The sequence below is a fragment of the Telmatherina bonti genome, assembly GCF_933228915.1.
Source record: "Telmatherina bonti genome assembly, chromosome: 21".
NCBI classification, from domain to species: Eukaryota; Metazoa; Chordata; class Actinopteri; order Atheriniformes; family Telmatherinidae; genus Telmatherina; species Telmatherina bonti.
The window spans coordinates 16,993,670-17,016,454 of NC_136630.1; the positions used below are offsets into that span (position 1 = coordinate 16,993,670).

The 22,785-nt window shown below is 37.8% G+C and overlaps 4 protein-coding genes across 4 annotated transcripts; 1 reads left to right on the forward strand and 3 right to left on the reverse strand.

The window, feature by feature from the left end:
- Positions 1-730: 730 nt before the first annotated feature.
- LOC306771716 (sesquipedalian-1-like) lies at positions 731-3,326 on the reverse strand (the record flags this gene model as incomplete). The annotated part of the gene is made up of 4 exons (XM_079261001.1): positions 3,309-3,326; positions 2,779-2,889; positions 2,155-2,458; positions 731-1,167 (listed from the first exon to the last, which is right to left on the reverse strand). Exons 2-4 carry the CDS (start codon positions 2,857-2,859, stop codon positions 731-733), a joined length of 822 nt encoding a protein of 273 aa, XP_079117127.1. The 5' UTR covers positions 2,860-2,889; positions 3,309-3,326.
- A 2,632-nt stretch (positions 3,327-5,958) lies between these two features.
- LOC306772016 (uncharacterized protein) lies at positions 5,959-8,768 on the reverse strand. The gene is made up of 3 exons (XM_079261391.1): positions 8,412-8,768; positions 7,299-7,489; positions 5,959-7,176 (listed from the first exon to the last, which is right to left on the reverse strand). The coding sequence occupies exons 2-3, from the start codon at positions 7,486-7,488 to the stop codon at positions 6,281-6,283; spliced, it is 1,086 nt and encodes a 361-aa protein (XP_079117517.1). The 5' UTR covers position 7,489; positions 8,412-8,768; the 3' UTR covers positions 5,959-6,280.
- Positions 8,769-10,722: 1,954 nt separating this feature from the next.
- pkmyt1 (protein kinase, membrane associated tyrosine/threonine 1) lies at positions 10,723-13,490 on the reverse strand (the record flags this gene model as incomplete). Its single annotated transcript, XM_079260553.1, has 7 exons — positions 10,723-11,068; positions 11,234-11,451; positions 11,585-11,757; positions 11,836-11,942; positions 12,036-12,315; positions 12,424-12,661; positions 13,116-13,490. The coding sequence occupies 7 exons, from the start codon at positions 13,488-13,490 to the stop codon at positions 10,723-10,725; spliced, it is 1,737 nt and encodes a 578-aa protein (XP_079116679.1).
- A 1,502-nt stretch (positions 13,491-14,992) lies between these two features.
- LOC306771791 (elongin-B) lies at positions 14,993-21,470 on the forward strand. Its single transcript, XM_079261108.1, has 4 exons — positions 14,993-15,071; positions 17,973-18,107; positions 18,338-18,446; positions 20,488-21,470. Exons 1-4 carry the CDS (start codon positions 15,069-15,071, stop codon positions 20,598-20,600), a joined length of 360 nt encoding a protein of 119 aa, XP_079117234.1. The 5' UTR covers positions 14,993-15,068; the 3' UTR covers positions 20,601-21,470.
- Positions 21,471-22,785: the final 1,315 nt, after the last annotated feature.

The following is a 22,785-nucleotide window of genomic DNA, read 5'->3' on the forward strand; positions in this document are numbered from 1 at the left end:
ATTTGTCTTGATTGAGTTGATGTTTGCTGCCATCCATGAGTTCATATCTAGGATGCAGTTAAAGAGGGCCTGTTAGTTTGGTGTCATAAGGAGGCAGGGTAACATAAAGCTGTGTCATTGGCATAGCTGGGGAAGTTCATGCCATGTCTCACAGTAAAGTGTGTAATAGACATGTTGGTTCACAGTGCAAACTGTTGCAGTTTCACAGCTGAGTCACAAAAGTGGAAAATAATTTAATTTGCAAAATGGTTGTATGCAAATGTGTTGCATAATGTGAAATGGTTATATACTATCAAAAACTTGTGAGAATAAATTTTCAAGCTTAAAGAAAGATGTTTGAGCCCTATCCGACCCAGCTTTCAACGTAGCCCTTTTGGGTGTAGGTGTCAATTGTTGTTGGGTAAGACAAAGAAAAAAATGTTATGACAGAAACAAAAAACATGATTAGAGTTCAGGAAAAAAAAAAAAAAAAACATTATTGCATTTTCATATCCCACTACCTGAACATTAACCTAAACCCAGTCATGTGTAAATATGAATGATAAACAAGGTCAGAGGCAGTGGAAATTATGAACCATTTATTAAGGAAGTTTAAAAGGTATGTTGCTGAGCAATAAAAATATTAAATATATCTAAATAAAACAGTTCCAGCTTATATTTACATTGTAGCTATGTAATAACGTAACTTGTTTCTGAAACTACAGGTAAGAAATGGCTAACTTTGCATTTATTATCCAAAATCTATCAAGTTTTCATCCTGAACAACTTGACCAACACGTCGTCTTTTCGACCAATCAGCAATCAGTTCTTTTACTTCCTTTCCAAAATCCTCATGCAATTTACTAAAATCTTCTTGTGTGCCTAAACAGAACCCTGACCACTCCAACATAGGCAGATCAGAAGTGCTACCAGGCACCACATTTATGTTCTTCCTGGGCCACAGTTTGGGTGATCTCTTACTAGCTGATCCGGACCATGAAGCGGTCTGAGCTTGAAGCAGCTGATTGGGGTTCAGACTGGATCTTGCTCCTGCAGCTTGTCCAAGATACGGAGATAATGTTGAAGCTTGTACGTTCAGATATGCTGCTGAATGGTTTGATGCTGCAATATAATAATTTGGCATTGTAAAACCTTTGCGGGGTTTATCGGGAAAGGCCACTAATGCATCTGAGAAGAGAATACAAAAAGATGGATGAACAGAGCAATACAAATGCTGCAGCTGCATAAACTGCATGCATCTGGCAGATGATTGTTGACTGGAAGACACAAGAACTAAAACATATACTATCATACTCCAACAAACAAAAAAAATACAGTGATTGGAGAGCATTAAAATATCTTAAACATGTTAATTCAAAAGCAGCTATTTAGGAGAGAACCAATGAAAAGCCTGCATTTGATATCTATTACAATATTACTTAAAAAATCTCCACTTACAACTATTTTTCTCCACATATTTAGCTGAGGTCAATGAGTCTGTTATGGCTCTTAATATGTTGAGTGACTTGAGGATATATAGCAATTAAATAAACCACAAATGTATCCCTAACAAAGCCTGAATAAAAACACACAACCCTCATGCAACACAAACATTTGTGTGCATAACAACAATTTCCTGTTTCAGCAACTCAAAGATCTGATGTAACTTTTTAAGCTGTGGTTACTGCTGGTGTAATTCTTGCAACTTGCTGAAGTTAAATTATATACCAGCAAAATCTGTAACCTATTACCTCTTTACAGTTATTGTTTGATGACAATAACTAAATGTTACTTCCTAATTTTTCCTGTTTTCCTCTGACATGAAAAATTGTACATTTGGGTTTTGAACTTAATTGATAATCAGATTAAACAAATGCTTGACAGATTTTCTGTTATTCATAATTTCTTTCAAGAAATTTGAATACATCGTACTTTATTTATTTAAATTAAAAAAAAGGTTGCAGCCTTACTTTCAAACTACTTTCTGCTATACATGTGAACTGCTTACCCCCTTATGGTTCAAAATGAAATTGACAAATGCTATCTGTGCTCTGTACCACACTGTACAGGGTATGTGATGTAGAGGCTGTAAACAATGATGCAATGTCTCTGGCAAAACAAAGGTCACTCTCTTTCTCCCTACAGAGATAAAAGCACTCATCCTCTTTATCTCACCTCTATACTTCTTCTCCATGTCCATCACCAGCAGGGCCAGGTAGCTGTGGCTGGCTGACAACAGGGCTTTGATCCAGCTCTCCTGACTGTCCTGGTCCTCTGCAGCAAACTTGTATGTCCGCAACCCAGGCTCACTCCACACCAGAGAGAAAGCAAATTTCTCTTCAGACTCACACAGCTGGACGGTGCAGCCCTCTAGAACAATGACCCCAACCAGGTCGCGATCTGCGGGCCTATCCTTGTAGAAGAGGAGGTTCCCCTTCAACACGAACCAGCGCTTCTGATAGGAAGTCTTTATCTCACCCTATAAAACAATCTGTGGTTAAACTGAGTTTGTCATCATTTCTTCATGTGTAAAGTTTCTTACATAACTGCTTTGAGGCAAAAGGCACATTATTGAGCTGCTAAATGTCACAAACATCCTTTTTTTCCCCCTTTTTTTTGCAGTTAGTGTGCTTAAAATTTCTAAACATGTTACATTACCTAGATTTTGATTCCCTTATTATGAGTCGTGTATGCATTGCAATATTTACTCTGTGGTGCACATTTGTTTCTGTAAATTACTTTTTTCTGTATTTAATTTTTAGGAGCCAAAAACAAGTAGATGTGACAGTCACTGTTTACCTTTTTGGCGAGGTAACCCTCTTTATCCACAGGTGAGTTGCAAGTTTCAAAATAGGAGACAACTTTTTCATCAATCTTCATTTCAACATTGCAGGGAGTCCAAACCAGAATCTGCCACAAAGAGAGAAGGACGACTGAACAAAAGCAAAAACTACTTCCGCATTCAATCCTCCTCTTAAATATGTATTTTTGCGGTGCATTAATATTAACTCCTCTGTTTCTAACAGGGTGTGTGGCTCCAGATGAGTGAGTAAAAGGGTGTTTCCCCGTTTTATACAAAAATGATCATCCACATCTCCGATTAATAACCATTAAAACCATTAAGTTCCTCTCAGAATCACACTTTAATACATCATGCTGGAAACTTGCCAAACAGACCGCCATTAATAGTTCGCTTGTTATTTTAAAACGGTGAAAGTTTCGACAACAAAGCTGAGTCAATATCCGTTTCTGGTTGTAAAATAAGCGACACCTTGAAAAGTGGAGAATTTTTCAAGTTTCACATATCCACATGTTTCTTGTTTACTCACCTTTCCGGAGTGTGTTGCCGTGTGTCGGTTGCTTCCTGGTACGGTTGGAAAGGGCAGCTCCACGTCAACGGCGCAAACACTCAACATGTTTCACTAATGGTCTAACTATCGGTGTGTCTATATCGCTGTAAGCTTGTTTTTGTCTGCAGCTGCGCCTTTTCTTTCAGTTTAAATATATTTCTCATTGTGGTTTGGCTCCCATTTTTTTTAAAAATTCATATGTAATTTAGTGATTCTGGCAGAGGCGCGTGCAGGTTCAGAATCTTTCACATGCTGACAACAAACAGGGTACAGATTGACCACTCAATCCAGCATGTACATTAATAAGAATAAATACTGCAATTTACCCAATTGTATTTTCACACACACACACACACACACACACAAACTAAACTTCACACATGGTGCTGATAAGGTGAAGCTCATTTATCAACAAAATTATTTCAAACTCTTTGGCACAATCCCATTATTATCACTCAAATATCATTGTAAAACCATAGTTTAAGAAAACTGTCAACACAAACTCCATTATTTTGCTCTTTGTTCAGTCACCCAGATTACTAATTATGTCTAGTAAGCTCTTGTGGTTATTAACAAGGAAGTTACAGCCGTATCAGCTAAATCTAAACTAGAATGGCATGCAATATTTCGAAACATAGTAAACTGGGAAAAGTTATTTTAAAAGCTTAATAGTGCAAAGCTAAATGAATATAAAACAGTGCATGGTGTAGTGTGCAGTAGAGGAGTGTTTTTCCAGTCCAGGTCCTCGGGACCCACCGCCCTCAATGACTTAGATGTCTTTCAACTCCCAACAAACCTGCTGCAAAATAATCAACTTCCTCATCAAGTTCTTTGCCAGCTTGTTTACAAGGCATTTATTTCATGAAGTTGTGTTACAGTATGGTTACCTCTGAAATATGCAGGGCAATGGGTCCTGAGGACCAGGATTGTGAAACACTGCAATAGGGTACAGGATAATTAGGAATGTTCTTGTCATTGCCTCCCTTCACCACAGAATTCATCTTCTGCAACCATTTGTTCAGATATGGGATCCCCCTCTTCCTGACGCTACACCCCCAATGCACCACTGCACGGAAGGAGGTATTTGTTACAAAAATCTGATAGATCTGGGGTGAGTAGCTCCGTTTCTTGAAGTGTTTGGAGTTTCCCTGCTGCAACACACCTGACACACACCAGACTTAATTAGCAGATTTGTGCAGAGCTTGACATCAATCTGTGGCAAATACCCACTGATCTGAGTCCGGTGTGTTGCAGTAAGGAAACTAATACTTGTAGGACTGCAGCCCTCAAGGACCAGAGTTGCTCACCCCTGTGATAAACAATCTTCAGATGTTAAAGGATGCCATCCCTCTGAGAAAGCACAGCTTACCTGGTCTTCTACACAGAGTTACTCTGTTGGGAATTCGTTCCACTCGGTCATTTAGGTGAATTCCCAAGTATTTGTAGATCTGTACACACTCCACAGTCACTGTTGATGGTTACTAGCTCTGAGTTAGGCCTCAATCTCCTAAAATCTCAAACATCTCGTTTGTCTTGGTGGTGTTGAAGTGTAGGTTGATGTAGTCGCTCCATGTGACAAATTTCCAAATCAGTTGCTAGTTTTCATACATATCACATATTTTAAGTTGCAAATACATGTAATAAAATCCATTTTGAGAAAATTAAAAGAAAAAATCCTATCCTGCTTTAAAAGAAAATCCACACATCTTTAATTATTTTGAGCTTAACGTTTACTTCATGAATCCACAATTTACATAAATACTCATGATAGTTCAATTTATAATTTATTACATCATTCATTTGATGCACTCAATATGAACAAAAACAACTGTGTGTACTGTTTGGGTGGAAGGAATCAGTTTTGAGATAAGAGAACATGGTTGGGAGCGCAATGTTTCCATTTGTAAGAGATTTGTGAAGCTTTGACAAAGTAGTTCATATATGGGATTTTCTTGAGTATTGAGAATCTGATGTAACATTAAGTTAACTTAATCAGTGGATTTCTGGTGTTTGAGGAAACCGTTACAGCATATGTGTGTCTGTCCATTGCTGTTGCTGTATAAAGAACAAACAGCACTAAATATATAACTTTTACATGACCTTTTGTTTTTTAATTCAATTCAATACTTTATTAGGTCCCCGTAGGGCAATTTGTGTGCAGCCAGTAGCATAAAAGTGCAATCAGTCAACAACAACAAACAATAAAAATAATAAAATAATAAAAGGCAAGTTAAATAACAGTGGAAACACGGTAAGATGAGAACATCACAGCACATGAAGCGACGCCAAAAGAAGCAAATTAACAACTATGATTCATTTAAAAATCCAATGGCTCTTGGGATGAAGGAGTTTCTGACTCTATTGGTTTTAAACTTAGGCACGCAATATCTTCTGCCTGAGCGCAATGGCTGAAACTGCCTGTGCAGAGGATGGGCAGGATCTGCAAGGATCCATGCAACCATGTGAGCCCACATCCATTGCTGCCAGTAGTTTTGTTTTAGGGTTATTTGTTTATAACCATAACACCTAGTGTGTAAAGTCAAGAGGGTGTGTGTGCCAAGTCCTCACACATGCAACCCATATAATATTACTTACCCAAAATAAATCATGGAGTAAATATTAAAGGCTTTTACAGGTGACATGTAAGGTGATCATCCACATTAAACCATAGACCAAAACATGATTGTACTTGAACAAACTTTTGAAGAATATGCCTGAAAGGTCATAGATGGAGCCATTTAAGGTTGTAAAAAGTACATTTATTGCTTCTGCTGGGCAAACTCCTTTTAAATGTGTAATACATATGTCATACGATAAGCAAGTAGTTAATCAGCCTGCAACCAATCATGGAGATCAGATTTTAAGTTTATTATGCATTGCATAAAAACATCATCAGTGATTAAGCAGCTGTGTTGATATGATTGTTTTGTAATCATTAGACCCAGGAATCACTACTGCCGCTCCCCCCATGCTTGCTGTGACTGCAGAGTCTCTCCAACGTGGATCCTCTGATGTCTTTTGAGATTTTCACCTCTGCTGAAGCTCTTTCCACACTGACTGCAGAAGTATGGTTTCTCCCCTGTGTGGACCCTCTTGTGTTTCTTTAGGTCCCCTGCCTGACTGAAGCGCCTCCCACACTGTATGCAGCCGTACGGCTTTTCTCCTGTGTGACAACGCTGGTGGATTCTTAAGTTCCCGACCCTGCTGAACGTTTTTCCACACACAACGCACAAGTGTAAGTCTTTTCCCCTGAGGTGCTCCATCCTGATTTGCCTTCCATCAAATGCAACCCTGTTGGCTTTCGCACAACCCTGTCTTCTATGGGTGGTGTGATTTGAATGGACAAAGACAAGCCCATAAGGTTCTGTGACTTGCAACCTGCGAGTCTCAGCAGAGGTGTGATGTGAAGAGTTGGAGCTCAAATCAACACATCCAGTACTTTGTTCTTGAGTAGATGGTTGCTCTGAGGATGTGCACTCAGTTGTTTCCATTTCTCTTTTAATGGAAGCCAATTGTAAGTCAAGCGTGGAGCCTGAGTAAGAATCGCACACACTGTTCAATGAGACTTTAGTGGTATCTATGTTTGCTTTGGGCGAGGTGTGGGCAGTCACAGCATCCTTATTTCTGTTGGATTGCACATCATGCTGGGCTCTGCAGTGTTCAGGTTGTGACTGAATATCACTGTGGCTGTCCTGTTCTTTGGATTCCTGTTTTATGCCATGGTGATCTTTGTGGTTATTTGTCAGTTCTTCTTCAGTGAGAGTGACAGCAGAATTATGGTTCAAATCTTTCTTATGATGCGGTGCATCATCTCCTTCTTCAGCCAAAGGCTCACTTGGAGGCAGAACTGTAAACATTTTTTTTTTTTTAAAAATTAAAAAGAGTGTTTACAACTATTTGAGTGCTCATCGTAAATTTGACAAATAAACTTGAAAGGAATTACTTTTAGATGATAACTCTTAAGCCTACCTGTGCTCTCTTTGGGTATCTTATCCTGAAGTTCCTGCAGTCTTTTCTTGAGACTCTCGTTCTCTCTTTGTGTTCTGACAGTTTTTTGCTGGTACTCTGACACGGTTTCCTTCACCACCTCCAGGACCTCCTGCACAGCTTCAGACATCAGTTTGGCCACACGGGCATTTAAACGCTCCAGTTTTGACATTCTGAAATTAAAATCAGGGGTAAGAAACTGTGGATTGATAACCATGTCCTATAAAAATGATTGAAAATATCAGATACATACAAAACAAAAAAATTAGCATTAAACTTTATCTCCTCATGTATATATGTACTAAAAGGCAGCTTCTCCTATCCAGTGTGGGTTGAGTCAAACCAACAGTCAACAGTCAAGCACTGGTCTGGGTTTAGTTTTTTTTTTTTTTTTTAACACATTTCACTCTCAACTAGAGAAATTTCCTCAGTTCTGATGGAGATAGTGGGAGAATACGCTAATGAAACCCGTGCAGCCACTGACGTTTAAGTCTTCAACCATTGTTGACAGTCAGGGATCACTTGATTTCTACTAGAGTAATCATTACCAATAGTTTTTGTTGAGATTAAGAAATGTTTAACTCAGTGGTATAGCTGAAACAGTGCTGCCTCAGTCTTTCTATGTTGAGGTTTCTCTGCTTGGACATAAATGACCAGATTCACACCACCATGCTCAAACCCCTTAAATTCTCTAAGACTTTTTCTTTTTTTTACATTATGGTCCTCAAAAGTGTGTGCCTTTTTTCTTTTAACGAAAATCAAATACCTTCACCATATCAGACTGGCTCATCTTAAGGACCAGACTTCACAACCTCAAAAAACAAAACAAAACAAAACAAACAACAAAAAACAACAACATTTTGTGTGCAGTTCAGGGCAGTGAGGGCTGCAATGAACTCTAGATTGAAGAAAACAAACAACCACTCAACAGAGGGATAGCTGAACACAGGGAGCCAATTCAAACAAGGACTCAGCTCTTTACTTTAATGCCAAATGATAAAAGACACAGCCAGTTAGCTTGACTCATATTTATTTTGGATGGCATGATGAATGAATGGGTGAATGGATGAATGGGTTCATTCAGTTAAATCTTACCTGGAATCGTTTCAGAAGTCGATGCCAGTTTCAAAGAAATACGAAATCACACACGCCTGTTACAACCACAGTCAAACTTGTACTAGTCCCCTAGTTCAACATGTTTAACATTGTGGTTGAATCAGTTCCTGATTTCCGTGTCTTTAGTGTTGTTAATGCGGACATTTAATGTTAGCTATGTAAGCTAACTCCATACGTTACTCTATGCCGTTTTAGCATAAGAGACGTGAAAGAAACCGGCCAATTAGTTTGAGAGTCGGCAAAGTCTGTGCTTAAAATAATTATTAAATAATATAACTGGCAATTGTGTGTATTAAAAATGAATCGAAATTTACGATAGCCCACTTTACTGTCATCTCTACGTTCAACAGACTGTCTGATTCAACAAAACAAAATGTAACTTCCGGAAGTACAAAGATTCATATCCGGTGTAATTTTTTTATTTATTTTGTTTTATTTATTTATTTTTTTAAAATAAGAAGATAAGGCTTTACACGTTTTATTACATTTATTTACGCCTTTTGGTCTACTTTTCTGTTGTATTGAACATGTACAACTGTTAATCTGAATGCAACCGTAACATTTATGATATTCTGTTTTTTATTTTGAAATTTATTGTTTTACAATTAAATAAAAATATTAGAAAAAAGGGTTTCCAGAACGTTTTCCAGTCTATAGTCGATAACACACATTGTAAAGAAATTGCATTTTACAAATCTATAGACATCAAAATCAAGTGAGGTTTTTTTTAAGTGAACAAAACAAATCAGTGAGTACGGAGGGCATTTAATTTAAAAGGTTGTGTAGTTTATGCATCTCATTTGAGTGCGAAGACGGACTCGACAGGTAACTAAATACATTCTACAGACCCTGATTTGCATGATCAAAACCAAAAGCAAAATATTGTTTGTTTTTTTAATTCTGGAAGAAGGGAACTTTATCAATAATTATAGATAGATAAACATTATACTGATTTCCTCCTTCTCCTAACATTCAGCTATGGGAGGCAACTTTCCATGCAAAATGTTTCTAAAATTGTCTAAAAGACATAATTAATCTTTTAATTGACCTGCCAAGAGTTTTACCCAAAGATTGTATAAAATTTTTCTCAGAAAGTTTTAAATTTACAGTGTGTCTAAATGTACTCTGTTCCTGCCTGCACTGCAAACACATATTGAGTCATTTTTAACCACGTTGTGCACTTGAACAGGGTATATTCCGTGAATAAAGTTAGAATTCATCATTCAGATTTTTTTCAGTTCTCCATGTATAACCTAAATTGTTGTTCCTAAATCAGTTTTCTTGTTCTTTTTAATTGTTTCATAATGTATATAGTTCTCATGTTATTTTATATATTTGACTTCCAGTTGTTTTAAACTTTGTCATGTTAAATATATTCTTAAAATGGAATAAATCTAACAGAACAGGGCTCATTATGGACTCATAAAACAGCATGAGGAAGTTCTAGGTTTAATGTGTTTAACTTATAAAAATAATCAACGATGTGCAAACCACTTATATAAAATACAGACTCTAATTCCACTTTCTGATAATTTTCAGTGCAATAATGGAATTTGAATGGTTTATAAGTGTTTTTTTATGATTTATAAAGTGTCATCTCTTGGCCACTTGCAGCACATTTACATATTATTTTAAATTATGTGTTTATTTGGCACCTTTATGCTTCGGCTGTCTTTGTAGTAAATGGCCAGATTTAAATATGTTTCAGGAAAAGAACATCATGTCCACAATAAGACAAGAGACATTGTTTCTGGTTTTCAGCATGTAATGCGTGACTGACACCTAGTGGTAAAAACACAGAGCAAACTAATTTTATTCCAGGGATTTGTTCATGTCCCTTAGGTTTAAATCCCTTGGGGTATTACTAGATGACTCAAGATAACAAAATAGACCCATCACACTTTGTGTTTGTGCTGCTTAGTAATCATAACAAGTATCACAATTTTTGACTGTTTCCCGCAGTCTTTATTTTGTAACTGACAAGTGAAATTACAGTTTGACAGGTTTCTTATAACTTATTCAAATATAAATCAAGCCATTTCAGCAACAGATTGCATTTACACAAACATAAAAGTGCGGTAAGGTCTGGTTATATAATCAAACATTTTCCCTCAAGCCCCTTCTCAAATACTATTAAAAGAATCTGATGGAGAACAAATATTACAGACAACGCTTCATACAAAGTAAATATTAAACATCATGCATTAGGTCATCTTTTTTCACATTTCAAAGTGAAGAAAAACTTTGCCCATGAATGTAAAATGGAAGTTTTATACTCATGGTTGTCCCTCTACTCTTTAAGAGTTGTTTCTTCAAACAGACTAAGCAGGTTTTTAGGTTCGAAGTTGGCTCGGACTAAAGCCTCATCTGTCTGAACCCAGTTTCGACGACATCGCTCTGAGGACTTTGTGGATGAAGAGCCTGTATACCGCTCGGTAAGTATTGAGCTTGCGCTGGGTGTGAGGGTGTGACAAGAAGCATTTGAATGAATGCTGGAGGGGGTCAGAGCCAAGTTACAGGAGGACCAGTCACCTAGAATTGAACAAGTGGAAGTATGGGCAGGACTTTGACGGGTACCTACTGGTGAACCTGGAAGAGGAGTGGATGTGCTTTCCACAGATAGTCGAGATTTGACTCTGTGGAAAAGTAGAGAGACAACAAATAAGGGAGGAATAAACAAGAATGAACCATTTTAACTACAAGTTGAAGCAAAGGCAATGGTCAAAATGTGTATATATAGTATATATTTTATGCCTTCAGACTATAACAGAATCATCATACTTTTAGAGCAAAAAGTCAACCTTTGCAAGAAAGAGGGTGAAAGTTCTGGGTCTGTGTGATGCAGAAAAACAGCATCATCCTCTGGACTTCCTTGGTCCGTATGCATATTACTGAGAGGCAGTGTCAGATCACCATCCCAGCTGTCCTTAGGAGGTGTGCAGGGCACTGGCTTGTTCCAATTGGGGAAGAAGGGCAAGTGAATGGAGGACAAGAGTCTGCAGCCAAAACACATCACCAACTGTAAGGGAAAATGAAACGGAAAAATATATTAAGGCTGGTTGGCAATGCAAAGTTACTCTTAACGACTCTCTGCTTTTCATGCATTAATTTCCATTGTAAATATGAGTAAAAAGGCTTACAGTAACCATTACCTGGCACAATGAGGCCAGTGTCAACATGGTTTCAGCAGCTAGAAGATAAATATGCCTTTTCCACTTGTGTTTTCTAACAGAAGGAAGGGCAAGAAGCTCAGACACAGTTGGTCTCGCAGATGGTTCTGGTGCCAGCATCATCTGTAGGATTGACTGTAGCTCAACAGACAGGCCTTCGAGCACAGATCAAAGTATTAAAATACAAATCTTTTTACAAATATTAATATATTTGGGGAAAACAAGGATCTCACCATTTGTCACCTCTGAGGGAAGATGTCCCTGTCTGAGCTGCTGCCACCCCTCGCCACCATTTGGAACCTCTATATTACAGGCAAGCTCCAGAATGGAAACACCCAAACTTAATAAGAAAAATATATCATTATTTTTAGACCACACTTCAAAAGACTTTTTCAGAATATCGTTTCTTCTTGTAATTTTTTTCTGTGGGTACCTGAAAACATCTGCAGCAGGTCCATATTCTCCACGGAGAAGCTCAGGAGCCATGTATCTAGGATCTCCCTCCTGGACATCATCTTTAACTTTTCCCAAAGGGGGTTCTGCATTTGTCGGGTTCAGTTCCAGCAGCAGTCCGAAGTCCCCCAGCTTGAGACGACCAGAGTTGGTTATGAGAACATTGGCGGGTTTGAGGTCCAAATGCACAAAACCATGAGAATGCAAGTGCTGTAGTGCAGAGAGGAGGTCGCACAAGTAGGACCACGCAGCAGGCTCATCTGGATAGGTGTGTTTCAAACAAAAGTACAAGTATGTAAATTACATGTGTGGAAACATAATCGATTTCAGTCTTTTTTTATTATTATTATTATGACTGTTCTACAAACCTGGACCAGGGGGCTTGTTCTCAGCATGAAGCAGCAAACTGGTGCTACACAGTTCTGTCTGAATGTACAGTCTGCCAGCTTCCTCCCAGGCTGCCACGAAATTCAGGATGTGAGGATGAGGACAAATGCGTTCATGGTTCCGGGCTTCCCTAACACTTCGGTTCCTCTCACTGTTACCCCTGAAACGCTGAGCGGAGCGCTTGATTGCATATAGGCAGCCATCCTCGTTGCTTTGTACCTAGAAGACAGAAAACATCCAAGTCTTGTCTTCTCTTCAGATGTTGAAACCTGAGATTTATTATCCCAGTAAGGAAAGAAGGATTTCAGATATGTATAAATCAGAATGTAAGCTTTTACCCGCTGGAAAACCACAACACTGTTGCTCAAACATAGAGGATATTTTGGGAAAATCTTGTTGTGCAACTTAACTCCCTCGAAACTGGAGCCAATGTCCAATTTTATTTTATTTTTTTAACAGAAACAGAAGAACAATTAAGATCAATCTCTTAATTTTAAGCTTTCAGTTATAAATATATCTTGCCTTAAACTTTTATATCTTATCCAACTTTCCCACAAAATTCTTGTGCTTTAAATGCTGAATTTCCAATTTTCTTACTGAAAGAAAGCCGTAAGATAACCTACTTATAAGCCGCTTTTACATGCAGAAACACACAAATCTTCATCGTACTAACCTTATAGACCTCTCCAAAGGATCCTCTTCCCAGAAGGCCCAAATTAGTAAAGCACTGACTGAAATAAGACTTGTGTTTATGAGGATCATATACAGAATTTGGAGGAGGGGATTTACTAAGAGAATGAGACAAGGGTGTCCATGGGGATGGATGGTGGTGGAACATCCTGCTCAGTGGTGGACATCCTTTTGATGGTGGCAGTGGGGGGAGACTGTGTGAGAGTCGAGCAGGGGAAGAGCAAGGGGAGTTGGACCCAGATGATGAAGAAAAGGGGAGTCGACGCTTTTTGAGGGAGAATGACTGCTCAGCATGGGAGAAGTGGACTGGGAGAGGGAGAGGCAATCTGGACACTGTTGTTTCCACTGCAACCGACATTGTGAAGGGATCTCTTCAATTGTGTTTTATGAAGACAGCAAGCTGCAACATGCAAAAGAAAACCTTTAAGCATGGGAATATTGGATACTAGTCAATATATCACTGACACAAATGATGCTCAGTCAGTGTCTCTTTTCTGCTGAAGGAAAAAAAACATGCTAATCTAAAAGAATCCTTCTGTGAGTAAATGCTCAATTAGTTATAATTTTTCATTTTAAATGTAGGTGTCAACTATAGACAAAGTTAACATTCCTGTTTTTAAAATAAAACTTGTGATGGCAATAATTTATTTATTACGAATGTCAAATAAGACAGAAACATGATGACATTCAATTGTTAAGGGATCAGTCACTCTGAACATCTTGTTTAACTGGTTTTAGAGGTTTTGTCTAAATTGTACCTTTACAATCTCCTTAATGTTTTCAGGAAAACCCTTATGCAAACATACAGGTCTAACTAGCATTGACAGATTAGTGAACAGACCTGTTGAAAACAGGTCCAGGGCCTCTCTGGTCTTTCTCCAGAAATTGAATGAGTATCCCATAGATACTCAAAATAAAATGTGACAGAAAACAAGATGCAAGCACACCAAAAGGCAGACATAAAACAACCAAAAAGGGATGCAGAATCATGAGGAACATGCACAAAAACTCAATGTGACAGAAAATCACTATAACGCGCCATAAAGTGATAAAAAAAAAAAAAGGACCCCAAAACAACCATAAGTAGTCACAAAATAAACAATAAGTCATCAAATAAACACCTAACATTGAGAAAATTTAAAATGACTCCAAATAATTCATTATTATGCAATTATATACAAAAAGTACATTTTTAAAAAATAATATATATATAATGCAGAAATAATGCAGTTATGCAGAAAGAAAAAAATATCTGAAGACATATGGTTGCATAACAACTGCCAATCACATTAATACACCTAGCTGTTTTGTTCCAGCGTGCAAAACATCTTTATATACCAATGACTGTTGGTCCACTGTTTTATGATCATCCACAACTACGAACACCTATCAGAATCAACTGTAAAAAGTAAACAATGTCAATATTACTCTAAAGCTTCTTTTTTTAAAATTTGGTTTTTATTTTTCCCCCTTTCCTATGAGCAATATGAACAGTATGTCAAAGAATAATATTACCTAACTTTTTGCTAGCACTGACAAACGGCACCTCAGAAAAATACATTTAGGCTAACATTTCCAAGGGCGGACCAACATCACAGAACGTCGCTGGCTAATAACCCTGCAAATAGCTACACGTAACTGATACTTAAACATTGAGTATAATTAATAACGCCATCTCACCGATCATAATCCAGTTTTAACGGCAGTTCAAAAAACAAGTGGTTCAGAAAGTCGCTGTATCCCAAGCTGCGCGTATATTCCAGGCTTGGAGTCACCTCGCGCCAAATTCATAAAAACATACTCGGCGCTGCGTCGTTGGCTTTCATGAATTCAGAGTGATACGTGAATTACGTAAAATACGCAAGCAGTGCAGTCTGTGGATATACGGCACAACTCAAAGGGCTGGCGCAACTGGCTAGCTAGCTGATCACTTGAAATGGTAATTTACTCATTTATAAATCCATTATTTTGTGACATTAATGTCTATATACAAACCCTGAATTTGTGTTTAGCGATGTCTTTCAATGCGTAAAGGCTACCAAAATGTTCATTTCACTTTGTTTTGTTAGCTTGCTAAAGCTAAGCTTGCTGTATTAGCTTCGCTCTCTAATCTGTAACTGGAGGAATTGCTAACAAGGTAGCTTAGCTTGGCTAATCTTTCAGACGATATAACATTTGCCACTAAACTTATTCAACAAGCTTATCTGTTCAGTTTAAAACATTCTACTATATTTCCTTAACTTATAACCTTTGTTATCCTAGCTGTTTGGTCTTATTTCAACTGGGTATCCAATGCTTATGTCTCGCTAGCACATAGCTACTTCTTCTTCGAATCTGCTAGATATATTTACTACCTCATCAATGAATTACCCGTATTTGAGTTGTTTATTTTGACTCACCGAGCAGTAATCCGGGAAATCGTCCTGATGACATTTGCTACAAAACTTAGTTTTTTTTGTTGTTGTTATTTTTTTGTGGTTTTATTTCCATTTTTGACAAATTTCCATCTACAAATGATTGCATTTCAGCATTTCATAACATTATGGTGGAATTGTCTTAAATATCAGGGATAAATACAAAAGTCAGGTTCTAAGTGACCATTCCTAATGTCATTTAATTAAGATCTTTCAGTAAATTTTCCTTACTGGATCAACATATTTGCCTGATATGGTTAACACTTCTGTGCTATTTCAATCTCTTTTTATTTTCCCTTTAGGTGACCAAGAGTAACCCAACACTGTTGTAGCAGCAGATAGTAATGATCATCAACTAATTTGACTCATTCGTTCAGTTATAATCTGTCATATGGAGTTAATTTAATTTCATATGAGAGAGTAACCCAGGGTTCTTGAGCTTCACTCCTCAATGACCACTATCTAGCAGGTTTTAGCAGGTTTCCATGCTTGCATGCACCTGGCCCAAATGAGTGGTTTGTCTCGCAGAATCTGAAAATGTAGGATTTAGGAAATGTGCTGAATTAGAATAGTGGATATCGAAGCAGGATAACAACAAAAACCTACAGGAAAGTGGCCCCTTACGGACTGGAGTTGAGGAACCCCAAAGTAATAAAACCATTAGCACTTGTCTTGTTTTCCTTGGGCATTCAACTTATGCCCTCAACTTAATGCACTTTTAGAAGATTTTATTATTCTTGTGCATACATATAATTAGATAAAGTTGATCTATTTAAAATTTAAGCAGATTCTTCAATGGCTGGTCTCTACACACCCTTGAACAGGCAAATAAGACAGCCGCAGATCCCTCCCATACCCTCCATGATGAATATCGGCATCTCCCACAGACCACAGTAGCTCCCAGGTGTCAAACTCCAGTCCTGGAATGCTGGCATCCTGCAGGGTTTTCTTTTGTTTCACGCTCCAACACACCTGATTGAAATAAAATAATAAGTTGACAAGAAGCTATTGGATCGATTTAATTTTAACCAGGTGTCCTGGAGCAGGGAAACAGCAAAAACCTGACGGAATACTGGCTCTCAAGGACTGGAGTTTGACACTCCTGTGTAGACCATTCAGGAGAGCTTTCTATAGGAGGAATAAATATAATAAATCATTTATTCAACACTCCATCATATTGTTCATTCAGTAGCATTTTGCTGGTTTTTTCTCTCTGTAAACCCAAACAATTTTTGATCGGTCTGTTTTTAAAGGTGTTTTTTTTTTTTTTTTTTTTTAAATTTTATTTAATTTTATGCGTTCGGAGATGTTTTTATGAATATTTACTGACTGTTTTGTTTCTTTGACTGCAGTCTTTTCTAATAATTTGTTACTGCAGTGCAATTTCATGAGCAACTGGGCACAGAAGTTTTAATTCCTACATAGTGATATGCAGTGTAAAGCAATTTCATGTTTTATATTTTCCCTAGTGGACAAGGATTGTATGATGTAAATTTTCACATCGGTACAAGGGTCCACTGGGTCACTCAGTTTCTGATGGTTTTGCGGCCTGAAAAATGTAATGAAGTCTGGTCATTTTGACGGTGCTGACCATGCATGCCACTGAATTACCGGTAGTCTTACTTGTGAGAGAGTGAGAAAAAACCAAAACAATGATGCAGGAGAATATGATTTCTTGTTTTTAGGTTTGGATTTTGGATTCCTGGTTAAAGATTGGCTGAAAAGAAAACAGGATAAACTTTGCAGGAAAACTACCATTACACAGAACTCCATGGAAAGTACTCAGTTTATAAATAAACTTTATCATGTAACATAAGACTACAAGATCATTTCTATCTTTTGTCCCTTATAAGGTTAGAACTTACATTACTGACATACAAGCAAACAAAACTCTTAAAATAAGAAGAAAAATCCCAAACAACAATATTATATGTTTACATATCCAGAATAGTCAAACATAACGGTGAACATTGTTCCGCAAACTCAGCTTTGTTTCAATAAGTTAATATCCAACCCTTCATATCAATAGATAATTTATTCATTAATTACTGGCTTTTACAAAGAATGCTGAGTTTTCAAATGCAGCCCAGCTCTGAAGAAAAAGTGACTGCTTTTTTTTTTTTCAAATAAAGTTTTTATTTGTAAGTAGATCTAAAGGACATTCTCACTGAAATACTGCTATAAAAGTCGTTATCTTCATTCAGATTAGGCACATTAAAGAGTTCTTAGGTGGATATTTGGTTTTGATGGTTTACACACCTTATTAAAATTACACCAAAGTAGTTTTACTGCCAAGTTTTTGATAAGTGGCATCCCCACAGAACATCATAGCTTGTGGGATCACATTCTTTATTTGCTTTAGTTTTAATCTGAAACAGGAATCCAATTCACTGTTGACAAATAGTTATGCAACTTTTGTTTTCTAGGATGTGTTCTTAATGATCCGGCGTCACAAGACCACCATCTTCACAGATGCCAAGGAATCCACCACTGTCTATGAGCTGAAGCGAATTGTTGAAGGAATACTTAAAAGACCACCTGAAGACCAGCGGCTCTACAAAGTGAGTTTAAGGAGAGGTATTAAAGGATCAGGGAGCATGTTGTTATTGTTTAGTTAAATTTTATGTTGTGGATCATACCTCTCTAAAACGTCTTGCTTGAGAGTGATTTGATTAAATGTATTCTTTTAATAAATATCAGAGAAACATAATTAAATTAATTGATGCAGATTCCTTCACTTACAGGTCTTTTTTGGGAGTTTTTCTGACATCTACAACTTTTTTTTCTACAGGATGATCAGTTGCTAGAGGACAGCAAAACACTGGGGGACTGTGGATTTACCAACCAGACCGCCAGACCTCAAGCACCAGCTACAGTTGGTCTGGCTTTCCGTATAAATGGTGCGTTTTTTCCACTGCTGTTTGTGTGCGAGGAAAGAACAGCAATGTTTCAGCAATAATTGTTTTCTAATTTTTCTGACTGGTGATGCAGTCGATATGTTGTGTTAGGGGTTTTGTGAGGAAAGGAATGCTGCAAGAGATGGAAAATGTTTGTTAGTTGTCCCAATTTCTCTGCATTTACTTTAGCTTAGGAAATTTGTGCTTAAAATTCAAATTAATAATGACAGCTAGACAAATTAATTTTATGGGTTTTTTTTTTTTTTTTGCAGTTTAATTTTTTTTTCTGCATAGCGGAGTGTCTAAAGTCTGTCTTCTAGCTTCACAATCCTGCAAGTTTTCAACAAATCCCTGCTCCAATACACCTCACTCAAAAAAATGGATCCATCAGCCTACCAAGTTTTGCACAATGATTCATTTGAGTCTGGTCTATTGGAACAGGGAGAGCTAGAAAACCTGCAGGATCGTAAGCCCTCGAGGACCTGAGTGGGACATTCCTGCTCTATAGTCTCTTGTCACTTGGCTTTTCTCGACTGGACTTGGCTCTAATAGTCTTGACTGCAGAATCAAGAAGATTTATTGTCATCCTGTGACTGACAGAGTATGAAGAGGGACAAAATGCTGTTCCATAAGACTTATAGTCCCACACATTAAATGTACAACAATTAGTGCAAAACTCAAGTGACCTACTATACAGACACATATACAGACAAAACTGCAGTATAAGTCCAGGACTAGCAGCAGCACTAGAATGAGGTAGAATGGGTGCATTCAGGTTGTCTGGATATCATTACGGTTCCATTGTAATTGAGTGCCAGTTTGGGTTGTGCTGTCATAGCAAGGATGCCCAAATGTCCCATGATGCGACATAATCATGACATAACATTAAAGGGCATTGAGGTAAAAGCAGGAAGCCAGAGAAGGCTGAAGGAGGCTAGATGAAAAACTCTGGAAAAGTACAACAGAGTTTGGCTTGGTTCTGGGAGTTGTTGTCATGACTGGGGTGTCACATTTTCAACTTGACTCAGCTCACATGGAATCCCTGCTGAGTAGCTGCTAAAAAAAGAAGTAAATGGTACCAGATGCTACAAAATAACAGAAAACCCTAAAAACAGTGTTTTAAATCATATTTGGTGGCTTCTGATAAATAAAAGGACCATATATAGTCTACAAATATTACTGATACAAGTTAGTTTATGTAGAATGAAAATACACCCTCCTACAGCTTTTTTTTTGTTTTTTTTGTTTTGTGCATAAGGATAAAAAAATCCTTATTTTCTTCTCAGGTTGTTAAAACAATGTGAAATGTTCCCACTACACAACATCACACTGTCTGGTTTGTTGAACAAGGATAAAAGTTGAAAATGTGGAAACAATTAGCTGAAAACTAAATACACCCTCTCTAAAGTGGTAATTAAAGTGTAGGTAGCAGACAGGATCCACTAATCAGATGCAGGTGATTAATTAACCATCAGTAAGTGTACGTGAGGTTTTGCCCGTTTGCTGGTTGGTACAGAATATTTGGTTTCTTAAACACACTTCACTTCACACATTGCTTTTGCACTCTAGTTGATTGTATTTGCCTCATAAAACCTCAGTTGGCGTACTTTTTTCATAGTTGGATGTAGTTTAAAATGTTGCGGTAACACAGATTTGTTTTTTTTTTTTTCATGCATCTGAGAGATGGACAATTCCCTGATTTCGGCATCACTGAATGATGGATTTAACTGGAGGATTGTTTGGTGCAATTTTAGCTTTTTTTGTTCCTTCTTTCACTAAACCAGTTTAGTATGACTTTTAAAGGTTAGATCTGTTTTAGATTGCTGACTAGTACTGAAACATGCTGACATACATTCCAAGTCCCATTGTTGTTCAGCTTTAATTTGTTCCCTTCAGGTTACTCTCAGACATACTTTTTTTAAATTGTCTTGAATAACTATTTTCCTCCAGGTAAATTATCAGTTTTCAGTCTCTATCTACTTCCTTGACATGACTTATGCAGCCACGATGGGGCTCATGTTTCCCTGTGTCTTCTGTCCTCCAGATGAGATGTTTGAGCAGCTGCACGTCGAGGCCTTCTCCAGCCCCCCAGAACTCCCTGATGTGATGAAGCCTCAGGACTCCGGTAGCACTGCCAATGAGCAGGCAGTGCAGTGATGGCATTGAAGGATGGGAGTGGGTGTGCGTGGATTAACTGCAGTGAAGAAGTCATGGGATGGTGGATATGTAATATAATTGAATTTAATAGATGGTAACATTACATGCGACTAAGCCTGTTGATGTTACCTTCATGCTATCATATCCTCACTCCCCTCCCCAGTTTACTTCACAAATGATTTTTCGTTAAACTGGTTTCCACACCACATGCTGTCCTGCTTTTTGAAATTGCTCTGAAGCACCAACTGGCTCAGACTTCTGAGTGAAAAGTTGGTCTGGAAAGTATGAGTGTGTGTCAAAGTGTGTATTTGAGTTATTATAATTATTACCTTTAACGTTTTGGAAACGGAGGCATAGATGTGTGTCGCAGTTCTCTAGAAATAACATGCATGGGTAAAGAGATCAGTATTTGAATTAGCAAATTGCATGAACAACTTAAAAAACAAAAGGCTTTATTTTCACAGAAACAGATCGCCCATGGATTTGTTTACTCCGTCTGATCTGCACAGTTTTTGTTGTACGTTTCTGATTCAGTTTCATACTTGGAAAGCATATCTTGCTTAGTTCATTTTTTTGTTTGTTTTTATTTTTTGTCGTCGTTGTGTTTCTTTAGTATGTTTTATTTGTCAGCCTGTTGTGTATCATGCACTGAAACCAAACACAGGCACCTCTTGGAGAGCAGAGGGATGTTTTTGGTCAGAGGACATTTTCTCTATGACATAGAGTGAACACATGAGGAGCATTTTTGTTGTGTTAATTTTGTAAATGTTACATCAAGTCACCAACATTATGCCATCCCCACCCCCACTCCCCCAGTCCCACAAACATAGCTTGTAACTGTGAGCTTACCTAATTAAAAGGTTTTTCCTGTTTTGTTTTTTATTTCGTTGGCTAATTTTTGTTTGGAACAGGTTTGTGTCAGTATACGCAGGGGAGATGAAAGTCGCCTTGTCAGCATTTCTGAAAAGAAAAACACATGTTTGCATAGGTTACATCAAACAGGCACACTGGATTATTTATCTAATCTAAATGTTACAAAATAGTGGCGCCTACAAATTCAACATTAGTCGTTCTATCAAAAACTAGCTTTATATAGCAAGAAAAAACACAAGTGGAATTAAATACTGTTACTAAATTTAATTTACTATCCCAGTAGGCTGCAATGTAGCCTAGCATGCACAGTGGTTACCTCTCCTGCAGTCGTGTTAAAATTTGAATCATCGGAGCTGCTGAATGTTGGGAAAAATGTCTCCACATAAATGTCAAAGTAGTTTAATTCTTTTGCTCGAACTGTGCTTTTTCATAAATGTGTTTAATCAGATGTTCAGAAATCAACAATGTGTACATTTGTGTTGGTCTGGATTTCTGAATAATATGTTTTCATAGTGGTGCAACAAGAGACTTATCATGATGTAGGCCAGTGGTTCCCAACCTGGGGTCTGGGACTCCTCAAGGGCATTTCCAAAGAGCACGGGGGGTCAATAAGGTTTTGAACATTCAGAGCCATTGTGATTAATGTCCACACATTGCCCCTGTTTTAAGATGTAAAAGTGAGGCTGCATGCTTTTAATTTAACTTTAGCTGGATTGAAAAACAGGGCTCAGCCAGGATATATTGTTGATGCTGGAAATCTCACTTTTGAAAGCATGAAAGCATGCATGGTTTCAGCAAGGGGTGGGGCACGGGGTTCATGGCTTTTCAGTATGTGCATGAAGGGGGTCCTTAAAGAAAATGGGTTGGGCACCACTGATGTAGGCTCTCGGATGCCAACTTGAGAAACCAGAGGTGTAGTCCAGGGTACACGGAGTAAACCCACTATTTTTCAGTCAGCATGGAGGATACCCCTGTAATGCCTGCTTTTACACTTCAAAACATCCCCACAAATGTACGTTGACCAGCAACTCGACTAGTGTTACCGATGCTACACTGGTGCAGCTCTGTAAGCTTTAGCCTGACCGTAGACATAAAGATGTGTGTGTGTGTGTGTATATATATATATATATATATATATATATATATATAGCCTTTATATCAGTCTGATACCCAGCACCCCCCTCTACCACCACCATGCCACTGTTTTCAAGATCTGTTTCCCTCTCAACCCTCAAAACTGTCTGTTAGGACATGTTATAGATGTGACCCAGGAAAATTTCAGAATTAATTTATTAAAAGGTGGCGAGTTAGT